The sequence below is a fragment of the Wasmannia auropunctata genome, unplaced genomic scaffold, assembly GCF_000956235.1.
Source record: "Wasmannia auropunctata unplaced genomic scaffold, wasmannia.A_1.0 LD336037.1, whole genome shotgun sequence".
In the NCBI taxonomy this organism is placed as follows: Eukaryota; Metazoa; Arthropoda; class Insecta; order Hymenoptera; family Formicidae; genus Wasmannia; species Wasmannia auropunctata.
The window spans coordinates 509,946-530,987 of NW_012026853.1; the positions used below are offsets into that span (position 1 = coordinate 509,946).

Below are 21,042 nucleotides of genomic sequence, written 5' to 3' on the forward strand. Positions count from 1 at the left end.
AATTCTTGTGGGGAACGGTATATGTAAATATGTTCACGTATCTCTTTGGTAAAATATATAGTTCCGCGCGTTCTTTGCACGAACCGTTTCATAAAAGTTGCAAAGTAGCGACTGGTGGTTTATAAAAAAGATATGTGTCGGCGTTGTTTGCATATTTACGGCGAGGGAAAGTCAACATTCCGTCGCTGCTGCAGGGCACGGAAGCAAGAAAGGACGCGATTGGAACGCGGAAAGGAAGCTTAGTGCTTTTGCCTGGCAGTGAATAAGCTATAAAGTATCGAATGTCTCGGATTGTAAAAAAACGATGTTACCGTTTACCATACAGAGTTGTACTTCGCGCGTAGCTTTGGTATGCATCCATATTGATCGGATCATCGTTACGATCGTCGAACGAAGTGGTTTCTACTTGACGCGGTGTACTCCACGAGCCTCGATAAAGAGACACGAGGGCTGCCCAAACCGAAATCCCCTTTGATCGCGTTTCAGACAAGCCATCCGCACAGTTTCGAGGGCTCGCTCTTCGAGGGCACCACTCAGCAGAGTAGATGGAATCGATTCGCAATCGTTCAAATTGCCAGCCAGAAAGTCAAAACGGCTTGAGGAATTTCCTCGACAGCTAGACCCTTTTTTCGCGCCAGTGATTGAATCGGTTTCTTACCGCCTGGCGCTTCACTTCACTGTTCTTACGGGAAAGGTTCGTTTCCCGAACGAAGGTTCCAGATTGCGAGCGATAATTCTCGGATCCATGATAGAGTATATTCTGGATAGAGAAGACATGTCAAAATAGTCTACATTTTAGGGAAGATAAAAGGAATTGTACATTTGTTGTCTTGCCATTATGAGAAACATTCTGTATGTTTCATTGAATTGTTTAAAATTTTATAGATTCTGATTATAAAAAATTTTATCTTTTATTAAATATGGAGTTTAATTACATATGTAAGGAAAGACAATAATGCGACTTTTTAAATTTCCTGTTTCAATCAAGTAATTAAATTTATTAAATCTATATAGAGAAGAAAATAGAATGTTAAAAATGCGCGAACAAGTAAAAAATCAGTGAATTTATGATAGAAAGAATATACATTATATTCTTTTGTTTCAAAAATAATTTCCGCGAGCTAACATTACGGTTAGAACAATCTTTCATATTTTGCACAGTTATTTTACAATTTTCAGTCACAAACGGGATTTAATTTCTGCCGTAAGAGAATAAGGGCTTCTTTGTTATTTTCATTTCTTTTCCTCGCGCATACGTTAATCAATAATACTGTCAATTAGCAGCAAATCTATTTTTATTGAAAAGAGGTATACTGAATATAAAACGGGATTTATTTTACGATTTTTCGCATTATTCATAGCCAATATAACGAAACGTTATGAATTTCATTGAGCTACAAATAAAATGACGTAACGTTGACTTTTAGCATCAATGTTTAGTAATATTTAAAACATTTTTTCACGCATTCAAAATATGAGCAATACAAAATATTATACGGATTTAGTTAAAGGGAATAAAATTTACAAATATATTAAAATATTTCAATTTTACAAATAAATTCGAAATATACATTTGTTCACCGCACACAACGCGTGCGTCTATTTATATTCATTGATAACTTTATTACATTTACTCACCGTTTATTATCGTACAGGCACCCATAATGCATATAACAACATTTAACAACGCGATTAAGCGACGCCGTGATCTCTGCCAGGGATACAAGCTGTCTGTATTATCGCCGTAGATCGATCTACGCCGGCACGAAGGAGATTACATTTCGCGATAGCATCTGGTTAACGGCATAATTCGTGGATTCCACTTCGCGTCTTCCAAGACAAAGGTTAATAGCGTCTAACTCCTTTGACCGCAGGTATCTAATCTGACGTTGAACATGCTATCGCAGTCGCACGCACTGCGGTTAATAGACCCCAGGATCTTCCATGTCGGTTCACCGACACGGGCATAGGGATGTATTTAGGAGGACAGGAATTAGTTTCCCCCGATTTCTCGCGAGCAAACACCCAAGCAATTCCCGTCCATTAGATTCAGGAATCAAAAAATTTTCCTATCGAGTATTCTCTCGCATAGAAGAGAAAATTCAAGTGGGCACCATCTTAAAATACTAATTAAATTTTGTGCGAATTTTGAAAGGATATTGGCTGACTATATTTGTAAACGAAATTCTCTTCGCATTGTTTTTACTTATTAGTGCATTACAATCGATCGTGACAAATAAGTCTTAAAATACTGTAATATTTAAATTTTGTATGAGGAAAGGATATTGGCTGACTAATTGTAGACGAAATTTTCTTCGCATTGTTTTACTTGTTAATGCATTACAATCGATCGTGACAAATAAATCTTAAAATATTATAATAATTAAGTTTTGTGTGAGGAAAGGATATTGGCTGACTATTTGTAAATGAAATTTTCTTCGCATTATTATGTTACTTGTTACAGTATATCAAAATCGATCGTGGTAAGTAAATCTTAAAATACTAATTAAATTTTGCGTAAGGAAAGATATTGACTAACTATTCGTAAATGGAGTTTTCTCCGCATTGTTTTTATGTGTCCAGTACATCACGATCGATATGTCGAGACGAATTTAAATAGCGCGAAAGGTCAGTCGTTATTATTCTTTACCGTTGTGACAACAGCCTTTGAAAAGCGTTATGAAAATCTGCATGTAATTAGCATACTAATTAAGAATAATATAGTGAATCAAATTATAATATAATAATTTACGGCGTATTGTTTAATGCGCTTTGGCGATTTATTTTACTCCGTCCAGCGCTATCATAAGCGTTTAATGATACTTCATAATTTGTTCACGAATTCATTTGTAAACGCACACGCAAAATGATCGGGGAAATGTATAATATATAAATGTATAATAAATCTCTATAAAGCTCTATAAAGCTATTTTAGGTATTAACTAAATCTGCAATCTAAATCATTTTTTCTCTCTTTACTGGTTTAATAATAGTAATTATAATATAAATGAGATATTTTAATAATAACGTTCACTCAAGTATAAAGAATACAAGCAAAATTGAATTTTATATATGTATATGTCACATATAAAGTAATTTTAATTAAAAGTATTTAATTACATTTTAATTATAATACAACTAAGATATTTGAGAATATTTGTTTTCTTTTCTAGTAAAAAAAAAACAAAGGACACAATTTTCATCTAAATGTAAACAATTTTTTCTCCCTTTTACACATATTAAATTCTTGAATTCTTTATGCGAAACTGCGAAACTCAATCGAAACAATCCAAACATTTTCGATGAGTCGCGCCGATCGATAGTCACTTCTCAAAAAGTGCGATACATCAAAACAACTCGACTGGAATCAATCTGTCGGGTTTTGTCGGAAAATCCATCATCGTAAAGTTCGTTCGAGGACGAGTGTTTTGCCACTTTTACGTTACTTTTTCGCGCACCTCGGCTTCCTTTCTCTCCGATCCGCTGTCGATATTGTCCGGTGTCGATGTGTGTTCGTCACGAAAGTACACGAGGCGGGTCAGCATCGAGACAATCGACGGGATCTGTTTTTTCCCGTGGAATTTCTCGTTCTGCGGCACGTAGGACTGATACTCGATGGCGACGCGGCGATTAACGAAGGTCATTAGGCTGAGTAGATCGCGGCTACGCCCGTGAAGCTCCAGCTCCACGCAGAGCGCCTGTATGAACCAGGAGCCCGAGTCCGGATTGCGCCACGAGTAAAAACCTGAAAGTCGTAACGCGTGATTTACTCTCGGACTGTTAGTGGATTGATTCGCCTTTCCGATACACGTAATGAGATACACTTCGCGCAGCGCCGGGATGCATGCGAAGCGTTATCGCCGTCTGTCTCTCGCTAAGGTGGATGGGCACCGGCGACAGCGAATGACCCATGACCCGTGATAGTAAGGCAAGGTAGCGATATGGGACATGGTAGAAATTAAAAACTCTGGGGATAATGTATGTATCGAGTATATACGTGAGTCGCGTATACACGCGACGGTTAACGTATACCTACCTTCTCTAACGCGTTAAAATATGTAACGTGGATTTTTCTTTCTAGTCTCTAGGAGTATACTAGAAAAAAAATATGAAACTTTCGAAAGTACAACCTAGCGTGTAAGCAGATAAGAGTGGTTTATGTTTCTTAATTACGCTCGCTTTGAAAAAAGTTTTGGGAATAAAAATAAAATGAGATTAAAATGAATTTATTGAGGCTTATGGAGTTGTTAAGGATAGTTCACGTCGCCAAGTTGACAGATTTGTTACGACTTCGAGAGATAACCCAGTCTTTAATAAAAACTTGCAGCTTTCTAGGGCAATAAGTTTAAATTAATCTTAACTTTCCGCGCGCATATACGAGCAACCGCATACTCCTTGCTAATTGTGTTGCGCGGAACAGATATATTTTAACCTGAAATTACAAAGTTCGGTGTTACCTTGGTACAGCACTTAAACTTCTTAGGAAAGCCGCGTACATTCTACATTTAGATGGCATCGAGTCTTAGACCTCGCCTAATGGGCTTGGGATTAAGCGAAGCAACGTGGGATTAGGGATGGCAACGGCACTATTAACGAAACATAATCTTTATGAAATATTTATATATAATATTTCTAAGAAAATTGTTAAAATGGCTATTGAGGTGTTTCTCAGAAAATGTTGTATTTTATTCATTCGCGATGATTTTATTTATTAATAAGGCTTTATTCATTAATTACTTGACTTTAATTATGCAAAAGTTAAAAGTTTTAATAAATTTCGAATTTCATAATTAATGCTTAATCGTAATCCTAATGACAATGTAGAATCGGAAACGAATCAAACAACAATTATAGATTCCAAAGTTTTAACGTAAATCGTAATTCAAGTGGAATATAATTAAGACACTGAAGTGAATCATCATAAATAGTTCTTGGCCTCTTACTTCCTCGATCTGTCTTTAGACTTCATGGTTTGCATGAACTCAATAGCATTCCTATTAGTTTGAAATTAGATTCATTTTCCTTCCCGATCTATATTACAGATTGGAATTGCAATTGTCTAATCTGGGATTACTTTGCACGCGCTATATGCTTGATCGGATCTTACTGCACCGTAAACTGTTCAATTATTTCGCTTCTTATTTCGGTATTCCATTGATCTTATTGTCGATGAGAGCTTATCATCGACTTTGGCCCAAACACATTGCGATCGATTCGACCATATATGTCCGTCGCAAAGACATTGAATGCTACATCAACCACTTCAGTCACATTTCACCGCCGATTATTCAAAGACGAGTTTCAAGTTACAGGGAAACTATCTACGTGCTCGTTGATAAATTTTAATAATTGGACAGTTACGATTCGAGCAACATGAAGCATCGTCGCGACGTAGAATTCCGTTACGTTCTAAAGGTTGCATTGTAGGATCGAAGCGTATTACAGGAAACACGTTGTTAGAATAGGCAAAAACCGCATTTGCATCTACTTACCATTCAAGAATATGTAAGAGAAATCGATTGCTTGATATATTCTGACAACGTGTTCTCCTTAAATGGCGTATACAGCGTGCGCCAGATTCTCACCGTGGCTATTTTTATTTTGGAACTTTACAACTATATCAATGGGGCCATTTTTTATCATAAAAATTCAAATAGCGTTTGTTTTAAAATACTAGCAGTTAAAAAATAAATCTTTAGATCAAATGATCTTCATCTACAGATGCCGAAATATTACTTTTAACTTTAAATTTAGATGGATTTTCCGTTTAAGAAACTTTAATTAAAAGTTCAATTCGAAAAACATATTACGTATTAAATACTAAAAATAACTATTTTAAAAGATTCTTATTAAGCACAATAATCAATAATCTATCACAATAATTTATTACTTGTAATTGTGTACCGTGTTTTGGGAGAATCGGGCGCAATGTGTGCGCTAAGCACTAACAATAACACATGTAACGCGAATTGTGTGACGTGAAACAGCTTAGTGCTAACCGGACGTACACGTGCTCGATGATGTATTAACTATACGTTCACTTCCATAGCGAAGTGTTAAATGCACGTTCGCTATCACCATCGGTATGTTAACTACGCGCTTATCTCCTACATGGCATATTAATGACGCCTCTAGCATCGGTGCCTGCAGGTGTTATCCGCGAATTCAGCACCATCCACATTATTAACAATACGTCCACTTCCTGCTGCATATTTGACGACACGCATACACGCACACGCAAGTAATCTTGTTTCTTGGGCTATTAATAGCGTGACCACCCGCGCGCCGCACGTTTATTACACGCCGCAACTGTCTGACCACCCCGGTTACTCCGCATATTTCACGTCGCGTGAGAGAATCGACATTCACCGAGACAGAATTCGAAAAATCCGTTTACTCGCTCGCTGCGATTGCGGTCGGTATTACTCCAGATATGCTGAAATAAATCCGCTATGCAATCAGCGCACGCACCCACGTAATAATCATTAATAATCATTGCGAAATGCGTAAATACGATGAGATATTATTGGAGGTTTTATGCGTCCCATTTTAATGAAGCCCGCATTCAATTCGCGGATATTAATTCGATTTTGATACCGACTGCGTGCACGCAATTATGTCAAGATGCAAAAAAAAAAAAACGTTGCAGTTGAAAGGCAACGTGAACTACATCGTCTTTTGGGTACATTTATCTGTTTCTCTTCTCTGTTTCTATTATAAACAAATCCTGTTTATCGAGCTCGCTTAATACGACAGACGAGGGGTATATCCGCAAACATCATTCCGTAGAGAGAATATACCTCGCATTACATAAATTCTGTTTACCCTCCTTAATCGATATAGACGTGCAAAGTAGATGTGAGCAAAGTTGCGAGCAACCGAGTAAATTTCGCGGCGTATTTCCGCAAGTAAGCTCTGTCGCTCGTGGCCATACAATATCCGATTTCAAAGCGGATGATATTAACGCACAAGTAGCGGCTTTTGAATATTTTTATTAAATTCCGTAAGAAGATAAGCGTATCTTCTGTAAATTTCATTTGAGGCTGTACAATTTACGTACACGTGCAGCAGCAAAATTTTTGAAGAAACTTTTTATTCGAGGGCTTTCACACGAGGAATTTAATTGTAATCGATACCTATACCCAACCACGCGCGAATGTCATTTTCATAATGAGACACGAGCGCTTTGGTAACAACGTGATAATCTCGTCGGACGTAATTTGTGATTATCTGAGTTATCTCCCGCTGACAATCGACAGGTATTTTTCATTAATCCAATCCCGCAGGATTGACATCGCGTGTGGTATGCTTTGCTGCTGTGCGACAGTCTTTCCCCAGCAACCTGCCAACGTATTTGTTGGTTTGCCGAGTTTCGATGTGTCGCTTTTTTTTCTAGTTTCCTCGTTTTTTCGCGAATTGTCGCGCGCTGCAGTTCGCATTCGCAATAAATCACCGAAACTGCGATCGTAACAAAGTTCGTGCCATTCGATACCGAATTTAGGCGAATCTCCGTCAAGAGTTTGCAATATTTCTTTTGGTACCTTCTGTGATATTTTCCCACGCATATTGTCAGAGCGTTTGCGTCAGATTTGCTAAGTTTGAATTATCGCACAGTTACTTCTGGAATTGTGCTTAGGGCGTTATCTCTAACTCCGCCAATATTAGCGAAAATAAAAAAAAAACTTTTTGTAGCGTATAAAGAATTCTATGAATCAAAGACAATATATTGTGAACTAAATTAGCGTAAATTTACTGCCATAAAAATATCTTAAAAATGGATAACACAATTTTTTTAAAATATTTCTATGACACATACAGTATACACATATGTTGCAAAGTATTATTTATTACTAACAGAATTTCTAATAAGTTTTATTACTTTGTTTTATTGGGTTACGTGACACTTTCTGTAATTTATATATGTAACTAAATGCAATTTTGTATATTTATACATATAATACCAATCGTTGATATCGTGAATAAATAATTACACTTGCATATCGGAATAATTACGTTGGTCATATATAATGTTGTATAAGTTGCATATATTCGAACAATAAAATTTATAATTATTAAATTAATAAAGAATGTAATAAAATTATAGATTTATTATTTCAAAATTTTTCTGGAATAATGTTCGTAAATTTTATTATATCATTAGGAGAAATATAATACCGTAGTATTATATTTAATTTACTGTCATAATTATCTTCTGTCAATGGTTTGTCGTAATAAATTAATCTTGCTAGAATTATTTCCTTTATATGTATTATAATTGTTTCTCTCTTTTGTAAAATAATTTCGTGGATTTACAAGAAAAAAAATGGAATCATTTTGCAATTGGTTTCTATTCGAAGGGCTAGCTCAGATTGCACTGTATCTAAAACTTATTCATTTAGTACAGTTAACGTGTGAAAATATTTTAAAGAGTATGCAAAAGTCTATTAGTAAATGACTATAAAAGTATATATATTTTTATAATGATGTGTAACATATCCAGTTATAGTAATTTCGATCTGTAAAGTTTCAAAAGAATGATTTCCACTTGGCTGATTAAAATCAAAAAACGGTGTACACTCGCTCACTAAAAGGTTGCGACACTTTTTTTTTTATAGGTTTCTAATTTATATTTAATATACGTAATATATACTTTATAGATAACTAATATTTTGCAAATGCAAACCACGATGTACTATCTTTAGTCTAGAGACAGTATAACACCAATCGTGGTCCGCATTTGCAAAATATTAGTGCGTTTTGAAACCTATAAAAAAGAAAGTGTCGCAACCTTTTAGTGAGCGAGTGTACAACATGAATTACGTACTTTATTTGATTAGAATTGGCTAAGAAACTTAAAATCTGACAATCCGACTTTTTTACGCCGGCTAATGGGTACATGAGAAAAATATAAAATCGGAAGAGAGAACAATGCTTCTGCATCGATCTGTGAACAGAGATGAAGAGAGAAGCGAAAAAATGTATCACTACGTGAAACTTGGCCACGAACGGCCCGAATAGCTTCAAAATAGTTGTTTGATTTGAACGAGCTTGGATGATATCCAACTTCAGTCACGAGACCTCCTGATTTCTAGAAAAATGCCAATATTTATTTTGCATCAATATCTTAGAAATTACACGATTATTTCCACCTCGAGCATTCTTGCTTTTTACAACATAAATTGATACATTATTTTTATGCAATTTTTTAAAATGTTTTCTTGTCCCGTTTTTTACACCGAGAAATATATATACGCGATAAATACGGCTTACAGACCAATTTGGTTTATTTGGATTTATTGTGAGTACAATGCTCTCTACATTTTTTATATAGCACATCTGATTTATCGAAAAAAATTACTGGGAAATTTTATCATTTCAAATGTACCGAGAATTTGTTTTACATGAATTCACTCATATTTTAATTCTAATTTGTAAAACTTTTTGGATTTTGCGATAAAAATCGTCAAAGAATGCCGGGAAATAAAATAATAATTATTATTATTAACAAAATGAATTTATAGTTATATAAATTCTTTAATAATGAAGACTTAAAATTAGTTATCGAATAAAGTCATCGAATGTCTGCTTTGGAGCGACTTTTGGTTTGAAGCAATGTTCGATAAAAGCGAAGGAAACTCTCGGAATAACGGGAGAAGCGAGGAATGTTAGACATTCGAATGTATTGTATACTACTGCCGTATGATATATCGAACTATTGTAATCGTATTTAGGTTGAATATACTAGATGCAGTTCGAGACAATGTTACGAGCGCACGTATATCGATTTATCAGTTGACTGATTGACGTTCTCCGCTAGACAACGCGTTGTTGTACCCCCCGTCGACGTGCACCACTGTCAACACAAATTCTCGCACTCCATTAGCAACAGCTAGTCAAATGTTTACACGCAAGCGGAAACCGCGCGAAAATGTACGCGTCGCATTGTGCGAGCCCCTGTCGCCGATGCTCGCGCAACGAATTCGCTTTTAGAGATCTCTTTTATAAAGAAGCGGTTTTCAACCGGAATTAAAAGATACGCGCTGCAGCAGCCCCTGAAAACGATCGTATCATGACATGAAATTCTACTGAGATTTGATGTGATTCTCCTCGTGATGAAGAATAGAGAGAGCTCTGGAGAATATTATACCCGCGGAAATCCTGGATGTAATGTCGAATTACGCACAAGAAATTTTAAATAGAGAGCGAGGCAATCTCAAACACACAATGATTGGTATAATAATTGGAAATTTCAAAGAGCAGCTGGCTCGTATCGGCGGCATTGAGTTGCAAATAATATTGGTTTACATTCATTAACGAGTTTCGGTCGGCCTGGAAGCAGAGGAGCGTTAGCAGGCGAGGTGTAATCGAGGAATTGGCGTAGATTACCTATACATCACGCGGGCGTACCGTTCACGAAGCCTGCATTATTCGGAATAAGCAGCTTATGACGCTTTAGAATCTCGGACGTGTGCCAGAAGAAGAAGCTTAATTCGCATTCGCCATATCCGTTTATTGTTTAGTAATCGAGTATATACATATATATGTATATCAAATGTATATACATATGTATAGACATATATCGTTAATACTTGATATCTTCTGCTCGACGGAGTACGAAAACTGGCACTGAAGTGCATTTCAATGCAATTATCGTTGGGAATTTGAGCACCGCCTGCAGATGGTTCAGGAAGGTATCGCAGCGAGCACAAAGCGTAGTAAGAGATATAGATCAATAAGGATGCGAAAAAATAAAACCTAACAAGCGTGTAGAAGGTCCAATCTATCAAATCTAAGGGCAAATTTTTTTAGTGGGCGATTCGATTTTTTTTCAACAGAAATTTGACAGACATTTTGTGATTTCTCACATTTTACTTAACAGCGTTGAGCATCAAAGTATAAATTTTGACGTTACAATTAAATTCTAAATTAAATGCTTTCTATAGTTTTCTATCAGAAACGCGACACTTTTTAACAAAGTTCATTGATTTTTTAGAAGAAATTTTATCGGAATATTGTTCTCTTTATTGGCTTCCAGTTTGATAAATTGAACAATTTCGTTTTACGTGTATGAGTTCGACAAGTGTAATCTATCTTGTATCTTTGCAAATACTCTCAATATATCTGCGTTACATGTATTAATGATGGTTACCGAAAGGCTTGAAATTTGAGCAAACATCCTCATTAGCGGATACCATATACGAGACCATTCATTATTTGCGTACCTTCATTCAAGCGATAAACATCATTATTTTTTCAACCGCTCTCTATTATTCGGATTATATAACATCATGTATAATTAATGTTTTCACACTTTTATCTATAACATATATAATATTTAATAATAAAAATTGGAGAAGATCAATTTTCACGTTGACTTGTTATTAATAGTAATAATTAATCGTCATTTATTTTTTACTAGCAGAGAAAAAGTTATATAAGCCGTTTTTTTCTATGCTTTCACATCGCAAAAAAACATCAAAAATTGTTTCGGACAAACACTAATTATAATTAATATATGTCTAACTTATAATTACATATCTAATTTATTATCTATTTCTTATTATTTTGGGGGAAGCTTTACTAAATTTCCTCTATTCAGGTATATCAACATGCTAAATAATTCAACCTGCATCGTGCCACAAATCATGATAATCTCATTCACGTAATTACAATTCCTCGTCATCAAAGTTTTTCAAATGGATATCAGATAACACGTACTCCAGTAAATTGAATGGGAAAGTATGTCGGCAAATATATATTCCCGCACGACTGGATTATCCGCGCCGCGACATTCCTATAACTCTTCGTCACCCCGTCCTAAAGCGCCGCTTTCGTTCAGATTCGCTGCATTATCTTGAGATAAGCCGTTTCGAAATAGAGCTCCACACGCGTGGCATTTCCGCGCGATAAGCATTTCAATAGCTTCTTCGTAGACACTTACAAATTAGAAGAGCGTAATAAAAATTCTGTATAGCCTCCTCTACTTACGTACACGCCTTATACATACCGTCGTAAGTGGAGTACGCGACCATGATGTCTGCATAGGCGGGTATACTGTATGTGGAGCTCTTACTGTCCGTCTCATGAAAAAATTTCACACCTTTGTCCAGTCGCGTCCCGCGGCATGCCTGCGAGAAAGAAAAATGCGCGTAAGCGTTGCTATAGATACTAAATTTTCACGTAAAAGATGCATGAGGGATTCGCGACGGGTACCTACGAGATTTTTTCCGTGCAAAAATGTCCTGCGAATTGTTTAAAATGCTTCAACGTGATAATCCGATTCAAGAGATTATTAAAGCACTCACGAAACGAGAGATGATACAATGCCTATATGCAGTGCACGACCGCAATCGACAAGCAATATAGATCTTTGTTCTGGCTGCGTTGCAATTCTTGAAAATGCCACTTACATATACATACGTATATACGTATATATATATAATATATATATATGTATATATATAAAATATGTAATATATATATGCTATATGTGTGTATATAACTTGTATTTATATTTCTTGTTCGTTCTAGATTCTCGTTGTGTTTAACACAAAAATCGATATGCAGCGTGAGCTGTTATCGGCTATTCAATTACATAAACATGAAACTACGTAAACATGAAAAAGAGTTGCAATGGTGCAGATACTATAAAACATTCAGCTCTCTCCGACAGTGATATTCAATCCTTAGTTGTAACATTATCAACAAAAATATCGAACTGTTACATTATCAATTTCAGTATCTCCCGTTTTAACTTTCGAATCGAACTCACATTATTCTCAATCGTATATAATAATACAATTCATTAATCCTTATCTCGTCAATTTGTTCTTCTAATGTGGAGCAAGCGTTGTTTATGGAACGCTGCCGTTTTTTCAATATTTTTGCATGTAACGTTTAGATTGTTAAATTAATTTTCATTTACAGTTAGATTTATTTGATTATTTTAAATTGACTTAAGTAACTAATGCTTGTATTTCTTGTATTATTTTAATAATAATTGTATTATTTTAATATTAATTACATTAATGATAACGGCTTCAGAAAAATCGATATATAGTAGCACCTTCGAAATTTAATAAGCTGTGTGAAATTGATCCCACCCTCACTACTAAAAATTAAAAAACGGTCGTTTGGTAGTATTTGATAGTACATTCTCGATGGTTGGTAGACAAAGTTGTAAATAATAATATAAAAAGGAGATATCGCGTATGTCTTTGTTTCATATTATAATATTATTTACAATTTTGACTTTCAATCATCGAGAATAGACTATTAAATATCAATAAACAACCACCAAACGAATGCTTACACTTATGATTACTTACGTAGCCTGAAAAGTCATATTTTGCGAAAGGAGGAGCTTCACGCGCATAAGTTTTATTTTCATATTATTATTTACAATTTTGACTACCAATCATCGAGAATGGACTATTAAATACTACCAAACGACCATCAATCGAGTGATAATGGTCGTTTTTGAATTGTCAGTAGTGGAGGGCCAACTTCACACAGCTAATTTAATATGGAATTGTTTTCTCTGATAAAAATTGTATGAAATTTTGTTTTACAGTAAGAACGGCGTAACGATCGTTTGATATATTAAAGAGTTAAATGTTTAATGGCCAACAGCCAAGTGTTGCAAATGCTTTTCTTTGGAACGATAAATTGATAATAGAACGTACGAGACAATTACACACAGATCTATCGATGTTTACAGCGTCGTTAACGAAAGACGAGCGATTCGAACGGGAGCGCAGCAAGAAATATAGAGGCTACTTACTTGAGGCTTGCCGTAGTCGTATAAACAGCTTTCAAGTGTACAGAAAATGGCGTTAATTTCGACGGATAGTCAGAATTTGTGCGTCCGCGTGCAATTTATATCGCGCTCGCAAATTACAATAATCTCATCTCCGCATATAATTTCTATATTATAACTCTCCATCATGTCGTTGAAATTTCAATATGGGTATCGGGCAAATCATTCATCGGGCGACTCGCAATTGATTACAGCCGCGTTTACATAGAAAACGAATTGGTTGTACGTATGCATGTATGTTTACACGTTGAGAGAGGAACACGTCTGAATTTGCTTTCGAGATAATCGGTTCGACATTTCGGTCTGTGAGTCTAAGTTAATTGAGTCCTACAAATTATTATCCGGACCATCGAATGCACGCGCACATTCGAGACACGAGAGAGTGAGCGAAAGACCAAATTATTAATCATTTCGATCGTTACGAGCGCTAACTTTATCGCACTCATTTATCCCCGTCGCGCTTTATCTTTGCGATCATCGATCCTCTAACTCTATTTGGGACGAAAGCAGTAATTTCGAAAGGTATCCTGGCAAGTTGGCCTTCTGGTCCTTTTTCTTTCATGACAAAGTAAATTACAATCATTGTCGGAATAGTTGGGCTTGATGAATCGCCCCCGCGCTTTTATCTTTGCAATTGTCTCACGATCGATCTTGATGTACCAATCAGCGATCTTTAACGCTCGAAAGCTACGTAAGTTAGTTGCTGTGTAAGTTATAGCTGCATTAGTTATAATTGCTTGTTTTAATATTTTTAGTTTTTATAGATATTAAACCGTTAATTTTATTTTAGCTAGTTAGCTGTATTAGTTATAATTGCTTGTTTTAATATTTTAAGTTCTTGATATTAAATCGTTAATTTTATCTCGATTTAATAAAAATCAAGAACGATTTCCCGCTTCTGTCTCTGATGTCTCGTAATATATTTCTGTCGCGTTTTGTATTTTCTCCAACATAGTTGAAAATTAAATCCAGTGCATAGAATTCTAATATCACACGATTGTATAAACGTAATAAACAGCAACACATCGTCTCGGATAAATGTGGCCGTATAAATTTATGGCTTGTGTCTCGCAATGAAATTATACCACTTATATCTTCTTTCCTCCGTATCACTTGAATATGTATACGCGCATACAAATGTCACGCGCGAATATAAGAGCGATAATAACGTGCCTAGAAGAACGCGTGTTTCCACGTTTCCGCGCCGTTTAAAATATTCGAGCATTCGGCCGACTAAACATTTGCACATCGAGCACGGCGCGGAGAGCGAGCGGACGAAAGAAAAAAACAAAAGAAGAGGGGAGAGAAATGAAAGGAAAGAAAAAAAAAAGATAAATGTATAGAATATTGCGCGACACGAACAGCCTCGCACGGCACTTTTTAATTCGGCCGGTGGCGAAATCCCCGAAACGATGCACGCGCTCGCATTACTTTGGGAATTATGCAAATAACAGTTTTTGCCGCTGTTCTCTTTCTCTCCGCCGAGGATGAACGGGGAGTAATCTTAATTACTGCAGCGTTTCTAGCTAGCGCGAACAGTTTCCATTACATCGCAGAATGCACATATTTCATTGGCTGCGCCCGCTAAAAACCCGACGGTGCACTAATGTGCGCGAGCCCGCGAAATCCCTCGGAGATCGTCGTGAGGCAGATAAATGGCGGAGTGTCTCTAAATGGAAAACGATCTCGGGTAGGATTATGCCCGGGGAAAGAATTAGATCTAGCGCGGCATTGTTGTCGGAATTACGCCAACCAACGCGCGGCTGCGTCAACCTCGATCGTTCTTGAAACGCGGGACGATCGTTCGCAATTATACGCCATCTCCGCGTATTGCGGCGCGGCGCGGAAGGGATGCGGGCGCGACCTATTTACAGTGTAGGGCTCTCCTATTTTCTACAACTCTCTCTCTCTCTCTCTCTCGCGGAACGGCCATCCATTTCGATATCATCAGTTTCGACGTCATCTATTTCCATCCGTTAGAACGTAATTACAGAAATTCAGAAGAAAACTTTGTCTCTCTTGCAGTTCTTAATAAAAATACGCGGATAATGGATACCAATAACGGATACATATTATAACTCGCCTCTTGGAAGAACTGGAGACTGAGAGAAAAATGTGAGTTAAAATCTCTTCTGCCTTTGAATAGCGAGTCAGCCAAAATCAAAAGTCAAGTACAATTCAATTTCAAAAGCAATTTCAATTGTTAATTATAGGGTTTATGATTTAAATTTTATTTCGAATAACTGATACAGGATAGAACAAATGGCGCTAGTTCTCGGACACTCTATATGTCAATTTTTGTAAAATAATGTAATTTTTTTCGCTTTCCCGATCAGGATAACCGACACGGATATCGCTTTTGCTGTTACTATATGTTACGTTACGAGCGCGCGGGATATGTAATCGCATTTACCTATAACTAAATTTATATCTGCCGCGCAAGAATTTGTATATCAAAACCAACCGGAAAAACGTAATAACCTTTTTTTCCCCTCCCTCTCTCGTTTCGTCTCTCTAACATTATTAAAATTACGGCCGATTTTCGCGAAACGCAAATGTGGACAATGTAAGAAATTATAGAAATAGTTTTACGCGGTTTACGTTCTCATTCTTCATTGCCTCTTTAAATTATTCAAAGGTAATTTGTTCATTAAACTTTGATTTGTGCACGAAAATATTCGAACTACACTTATGAAGCAAAGTACTATAAATACGATTGAGAATATTTGTGAGGAAAAACAAGGAGAGAATATACATATCTTTGCGAGTCGTCTCGTCAAACTATACGGAAAGAGAAGGTAATCCAAGCACGAGACCCCTACACTTACCTGGAAGGCGCAATTAACTTCAACACCAGGCCGTACAATAGCTTATATTAACCCATAAATCACTTCACATGATCCGTATAAATCTCCCGCGAATTACTCAGCATGTAACACCGCTTAGACGGTTCACTTGGGATGATCCATCATTTGGGCGATCGTCCGGAGTGAACGAAAGTGGGAAGTGGCTTCGCTTCTTTAAGCGCGGAACCGCTCATTGTTCGTCGAAATCGTGCGGATAGCGCTCTCGTATACGCTTCGATTCAACCGAGCGCGATTCTCATAGGTACATACAAATACATACACCGGGAATATCTGTTAGATATATGCGTACCTGAATGAAGAACAACTTTGGTTTGCCGAGCAAGCTGGTGCATCGATCGCCCGTAAAGGGACTCCACAGCGTATCGACTGGATACATGCTGTCGGTCGAATGCAATAGACCCGACTCGCCGTGTGACATTGCAACCACGATCAGGCAGTCGGCATCCGTGTGGTCTTCCGCAGCGGCTTTAATGAAAGGATTAATTAATTCCTCGCGGTGGCCGCTAATAGTCGTCGGACGCGGTCTGGCCTAATAGCCTGTGCACAAACAAACTGCGCCGAGGTGAGATTGTGCAGATACTGTTCGCTGCGTCGCGAATTTCCCTCCGACGCGACGGCGTGGCGCGGCGCGGCGGGTCAAAACGCACTCTACGCGAAAATCTAACGGCGGTACGTGCAGCAACTTCCCGGGTTCTCGCGACGCGGCATTAGGAAATTAAATGAAGTTTCCTCGGAAAAGTAAAATTGCACCAAGTAATTTACTATTAAGGCACTCTAAACAAGTTGTAATCGTGGATTGCGGACACTCAAGAATTACGCGTAGTTTCTTTTACAATGTACATTGAAAAAAGTTAAATACATTTTTCTGGATTGTTACATGAGAGATTGAACATTAATACAGGGTATGTTAAAATGAAGCGTTCTATTTAAATGACCTGCCATTTCAAGTGAAATGCTTTTGTCTCGGAAAAAAATAAGACAAGAAAGGAACAATATACAAAATTTATCTCAGTAATCATAAAACAAATTGCTTCCATATAGAATAGAATATAGGTCGTACGGTTCACTTCGTTTTTAGAGAACATGAAAATAATCGGTTTTCTATCCGGCTAAATTGACTTCTGCGCTTTTGGAACGCGTTTTGATATATTTTTGTGTAGAAGATTAATTGGAAGTGGACATAAATGTTCACGTTGTAAACGCTCGCAGATATTTCGTCGTTTATATGTTCGCCTGCGTCAAATAAAAATTTTTATGGCGCAAGATTAGCTATGTAGTTATCATGTTAGCTTCGTGATCTTCGTGAACTTCGTTTTAACAGAATGATGCAGAGATATTGGATTTTATTTAGAGCAAAGTAGCTGTTTATTGATTAGACGTGCGTGAATTTTTGTGAAGCGGTCTTAACAAAAAGAATATTGAATAACTCCGCAACTATAATTGTAAGATAACAATCTCCGAGACTGTTTATCGCAATATATTGCAGATGTTCACGGACAGTATATGTGTCAGTGATTACAGCGCTGTGGTTGTTATTTTACCACAGTGAAATAATGGTAAACTGTGTAAAAGAAACATATTTTTTCTTTCCTTTCTCCGCGTTGTCGGCAGAAAAAAAAACTACGCGCAAACAATAGCAAACTTTGTGGATACGCGTAAAATATTCTTTTTATGCCGCCGTATGTACATACGTACTGTTACTGCATTACCCGAACATGTAACATTTTCAGATATTGCCGGTTTTACTATTTCCACATGTCTTCTCTGTTTTTCAATCTTGTCTGTTATTACGGTTCTATTTTCGTAATATTTTCGTTTGGTTTCTATCATGAACAGGATTCCTTTTAGCAGTTCTCTTTTTTCTTGTCACAATCAGATGCAAAATCTCGCGATTTTGCATCGTACCTCTAAGCGTTATAGCGGGATCATGAATATCGTTTTTAATATAAAATTTTACAATTTGAACAAAGTTGTTGTTCAGGTTTGCAACAAAAGGAAGCATCGTTACGTATCAGCAAAAAATACGAGTCATTATATTATATAATCATATTATATGTCAGTGTTCATGCTTTTTTCCTTCAAGATCAATCATTACCCTTCGTCGTATAGAACAAATGCTTTAAATTGAAGATAAAAAACTGTAAAATGTTTATTTTAGCTTTGTTTTATCCACAATAATTTAATTCTTTTCTCCATTTTTCTGAAAATTCAAAGATTTGCAAGTATTCTCTTTTATTTTCGCCTTGCGCACACTTTCCTTTTCTTCCTCTTCTCCTTTCCTCTTCTCACTTGTGAGTATTATTATTTACTTCTCTCCCATCGTTAGAAACTAATTTTATCATTAATAGAATTTGTTAATGATAAAATCAATTGAACAATTTTGATCGTGATTCTTTTTCTTTAACGCAAAAATTTTATTCTTTAAATGAAGGCGCGCAAAAAATGGACCGCGGTGGGTCCCAAAAGAGCCCTTCTTATCCCTTCGCGAGGAACATTGATCTTTGTTTTCGTGCGAAAATATTATGCCCAACGACGGTCGATAATCCAATTAATCCGCGCTGCCTCGGTCCGGCAATCCTGCGGCACTGGTGTAATTAAGGAGTTGGATATAAATCGCATGAGGGGCACGGGACGGCAGCTGCAAAATCGACGCGCGGCATATTCAGCTTGGCAAGTTATACATGATGTGCGGGCGGGAAAATGTTTCGCAAAAAACTTTGCGTGATTACGTGAAACGACGTTGCCGTTCGCGCTCTGTTTCCTCACAGGGACGGGTTTCCCTTTGAGATTGCCGTGGACCGTAATGGAAATTTACTCTGGCCTCCTTACGGTCTCGTTTGACTCAAAAAAAAGAATCTCGTATCACGTGAAGAAATCATCATAGTACCGTCTTGCACGTGTAATGATCATGTAGTTACGATTGGCTTAATGCCGCTAGATATAAAAAAATAATCAAGCAAAATACCTCTTATACATTAGGTAATTATCTGATATTATCTCGCGACTGTTACTGCTGCTACTAGCGTTATTTCCCTTGTGTTCATTAACTACCCTCTACCTTTTGTTATACTTATTTTCGCTCGGAAAAGTTTAGATATTATATACATATGAACTAGTGACTAGTCAACAAACTTTATTACGCAATATATGTATATTTGAATTTATTTTCTTGTTTTTTTTTTCTTTATCAACTATTTTCACTGATGTTTATTTATTATGTATATATATAAATAGTTATGATGTGTATTTTCAATGATATTTTTTATGATTTTAATCACTTTATATTTTCAACATGATTTAAAAAGTAAAGATTGGTGTTATTGCGCTGTCAGAATTACAAGAAAAGAAATAAAAAGAATTTATCGTATTTTTACGAAAAATTTATTCAAAATTTGATTGGCTGGATATAGTGATGCAAAATGACGAAAAATGTATAAACTACGTAAAAATACCATAAATACAATACAATGGATAAAAAAGTAACAATTTTGCTGCTCTATTGAACTTTATTCACTGGCATCATCTATCAAAAACCGTATCTGTGAACAAACATGAGCTACGAACGGTTCTCTCCCGCTTTTTGACTCCGTCATAATTCAAAGTGGGCCTCGACGCGTAGATATCGCCGTCGTTCGGCTGAAGTATAAATCGCCCGGAGTGCAGTCGGCGCGTTGTAAATTCAGCTGGGGCGATGTACGCTGCAGTACACGACCAGTTAACAACTCGATGAAGCTCTTGCTAATAATATTCTAGCGAAATATTCTCTTCCGATGAAGGCGCGGACGATATGGTTTGTCTGGCCCCCTTCCGCATTCGATCGATATAGCCACGACACGCGCTATAAAATCGAAAGTTTAATACCGGCGCTGGCTGATAGTTCCCGGCGAGAGTGGAACCAATTCCGCGTACTGAAATGTGCAGGATGAACTGGATATCTTCTCTCGGTTGTGGATATCAGAGGTCAAACCGGGGAAGAGTATATCCCATTTCAACACGATTGAGACACCGAACCGAGTGTCGGGCGGTCTCGAAAGTGAAGAGATATATTCTATAAAGTCATTTGGACAAAGTTTTGTAATCTTTACACTGCTAGTAATCCGCGTCGACACTACGGATGTTACATACTAACAAGTATCGACAGAAGTTTACTCGCCGTGATATTTAACAGATGACAGACGAAGAGACGAGACGCGCGCCGTCCATTTAGAGTTTTGATGAGGAAAATTCAGTGTTCAGAGTAATCTGTATTCAAGGGAAGGTTCGCGGTGCTCACGACTGCGTGCACCTCGAGAAGATTGGCGAGCGTAGTTGGTGAGATAGGTGCGAAATACCCGCGCGGAATATGCGAATAGCGGC

The 21,042-nt window shown here is 36.9% G+C and overlaps 2 protein-coding genes across 4 annotated transcripts in view; one reads left to right on the forward strand and one right to left on the reverse strand.

Annotated features, from left to right (window-relative positions):
• Window positions 1–21,042, forward strand: part of LOC105452139 (alkaline phosphatase-like) — a 173,050-nt gene that overhangs the window by 78,714 nt on the left and 73,294 nt on the right. The window lies entirely within an intron of this gene.
• The window catches only part of LOC105452137 (caspase-like), a 32,186-nt gene continuing 14,372 nt past the window's right edge, over window positions 3,229–21,042 (reverse strand). For all 3 annotated transcript variants that reach the window (XM_011693001.1, XM_011693000.1, XM_011693002.1), the window contains exons 3-5: window positions 16,976–17,151; window positions 12,008–12,128; window positions 3,229–3,745 (exon numbers count right to left, since the gene is read on the reverse strand). In XM_011693001.1, coding sequence (XP_011691303.1) covers window positions 3,438–3,745; window positions 12,008–12,128; window positions 16,976–17,151 — 605 coding nt within the window. In that variant the 3' untranslated portion in view covers window positions 3,229–3,437. The remainder of the gene's footprint in view (window positions 3,746–12,007; window positions 12,129–16,975; window positions 17,152–21,042) is intronic.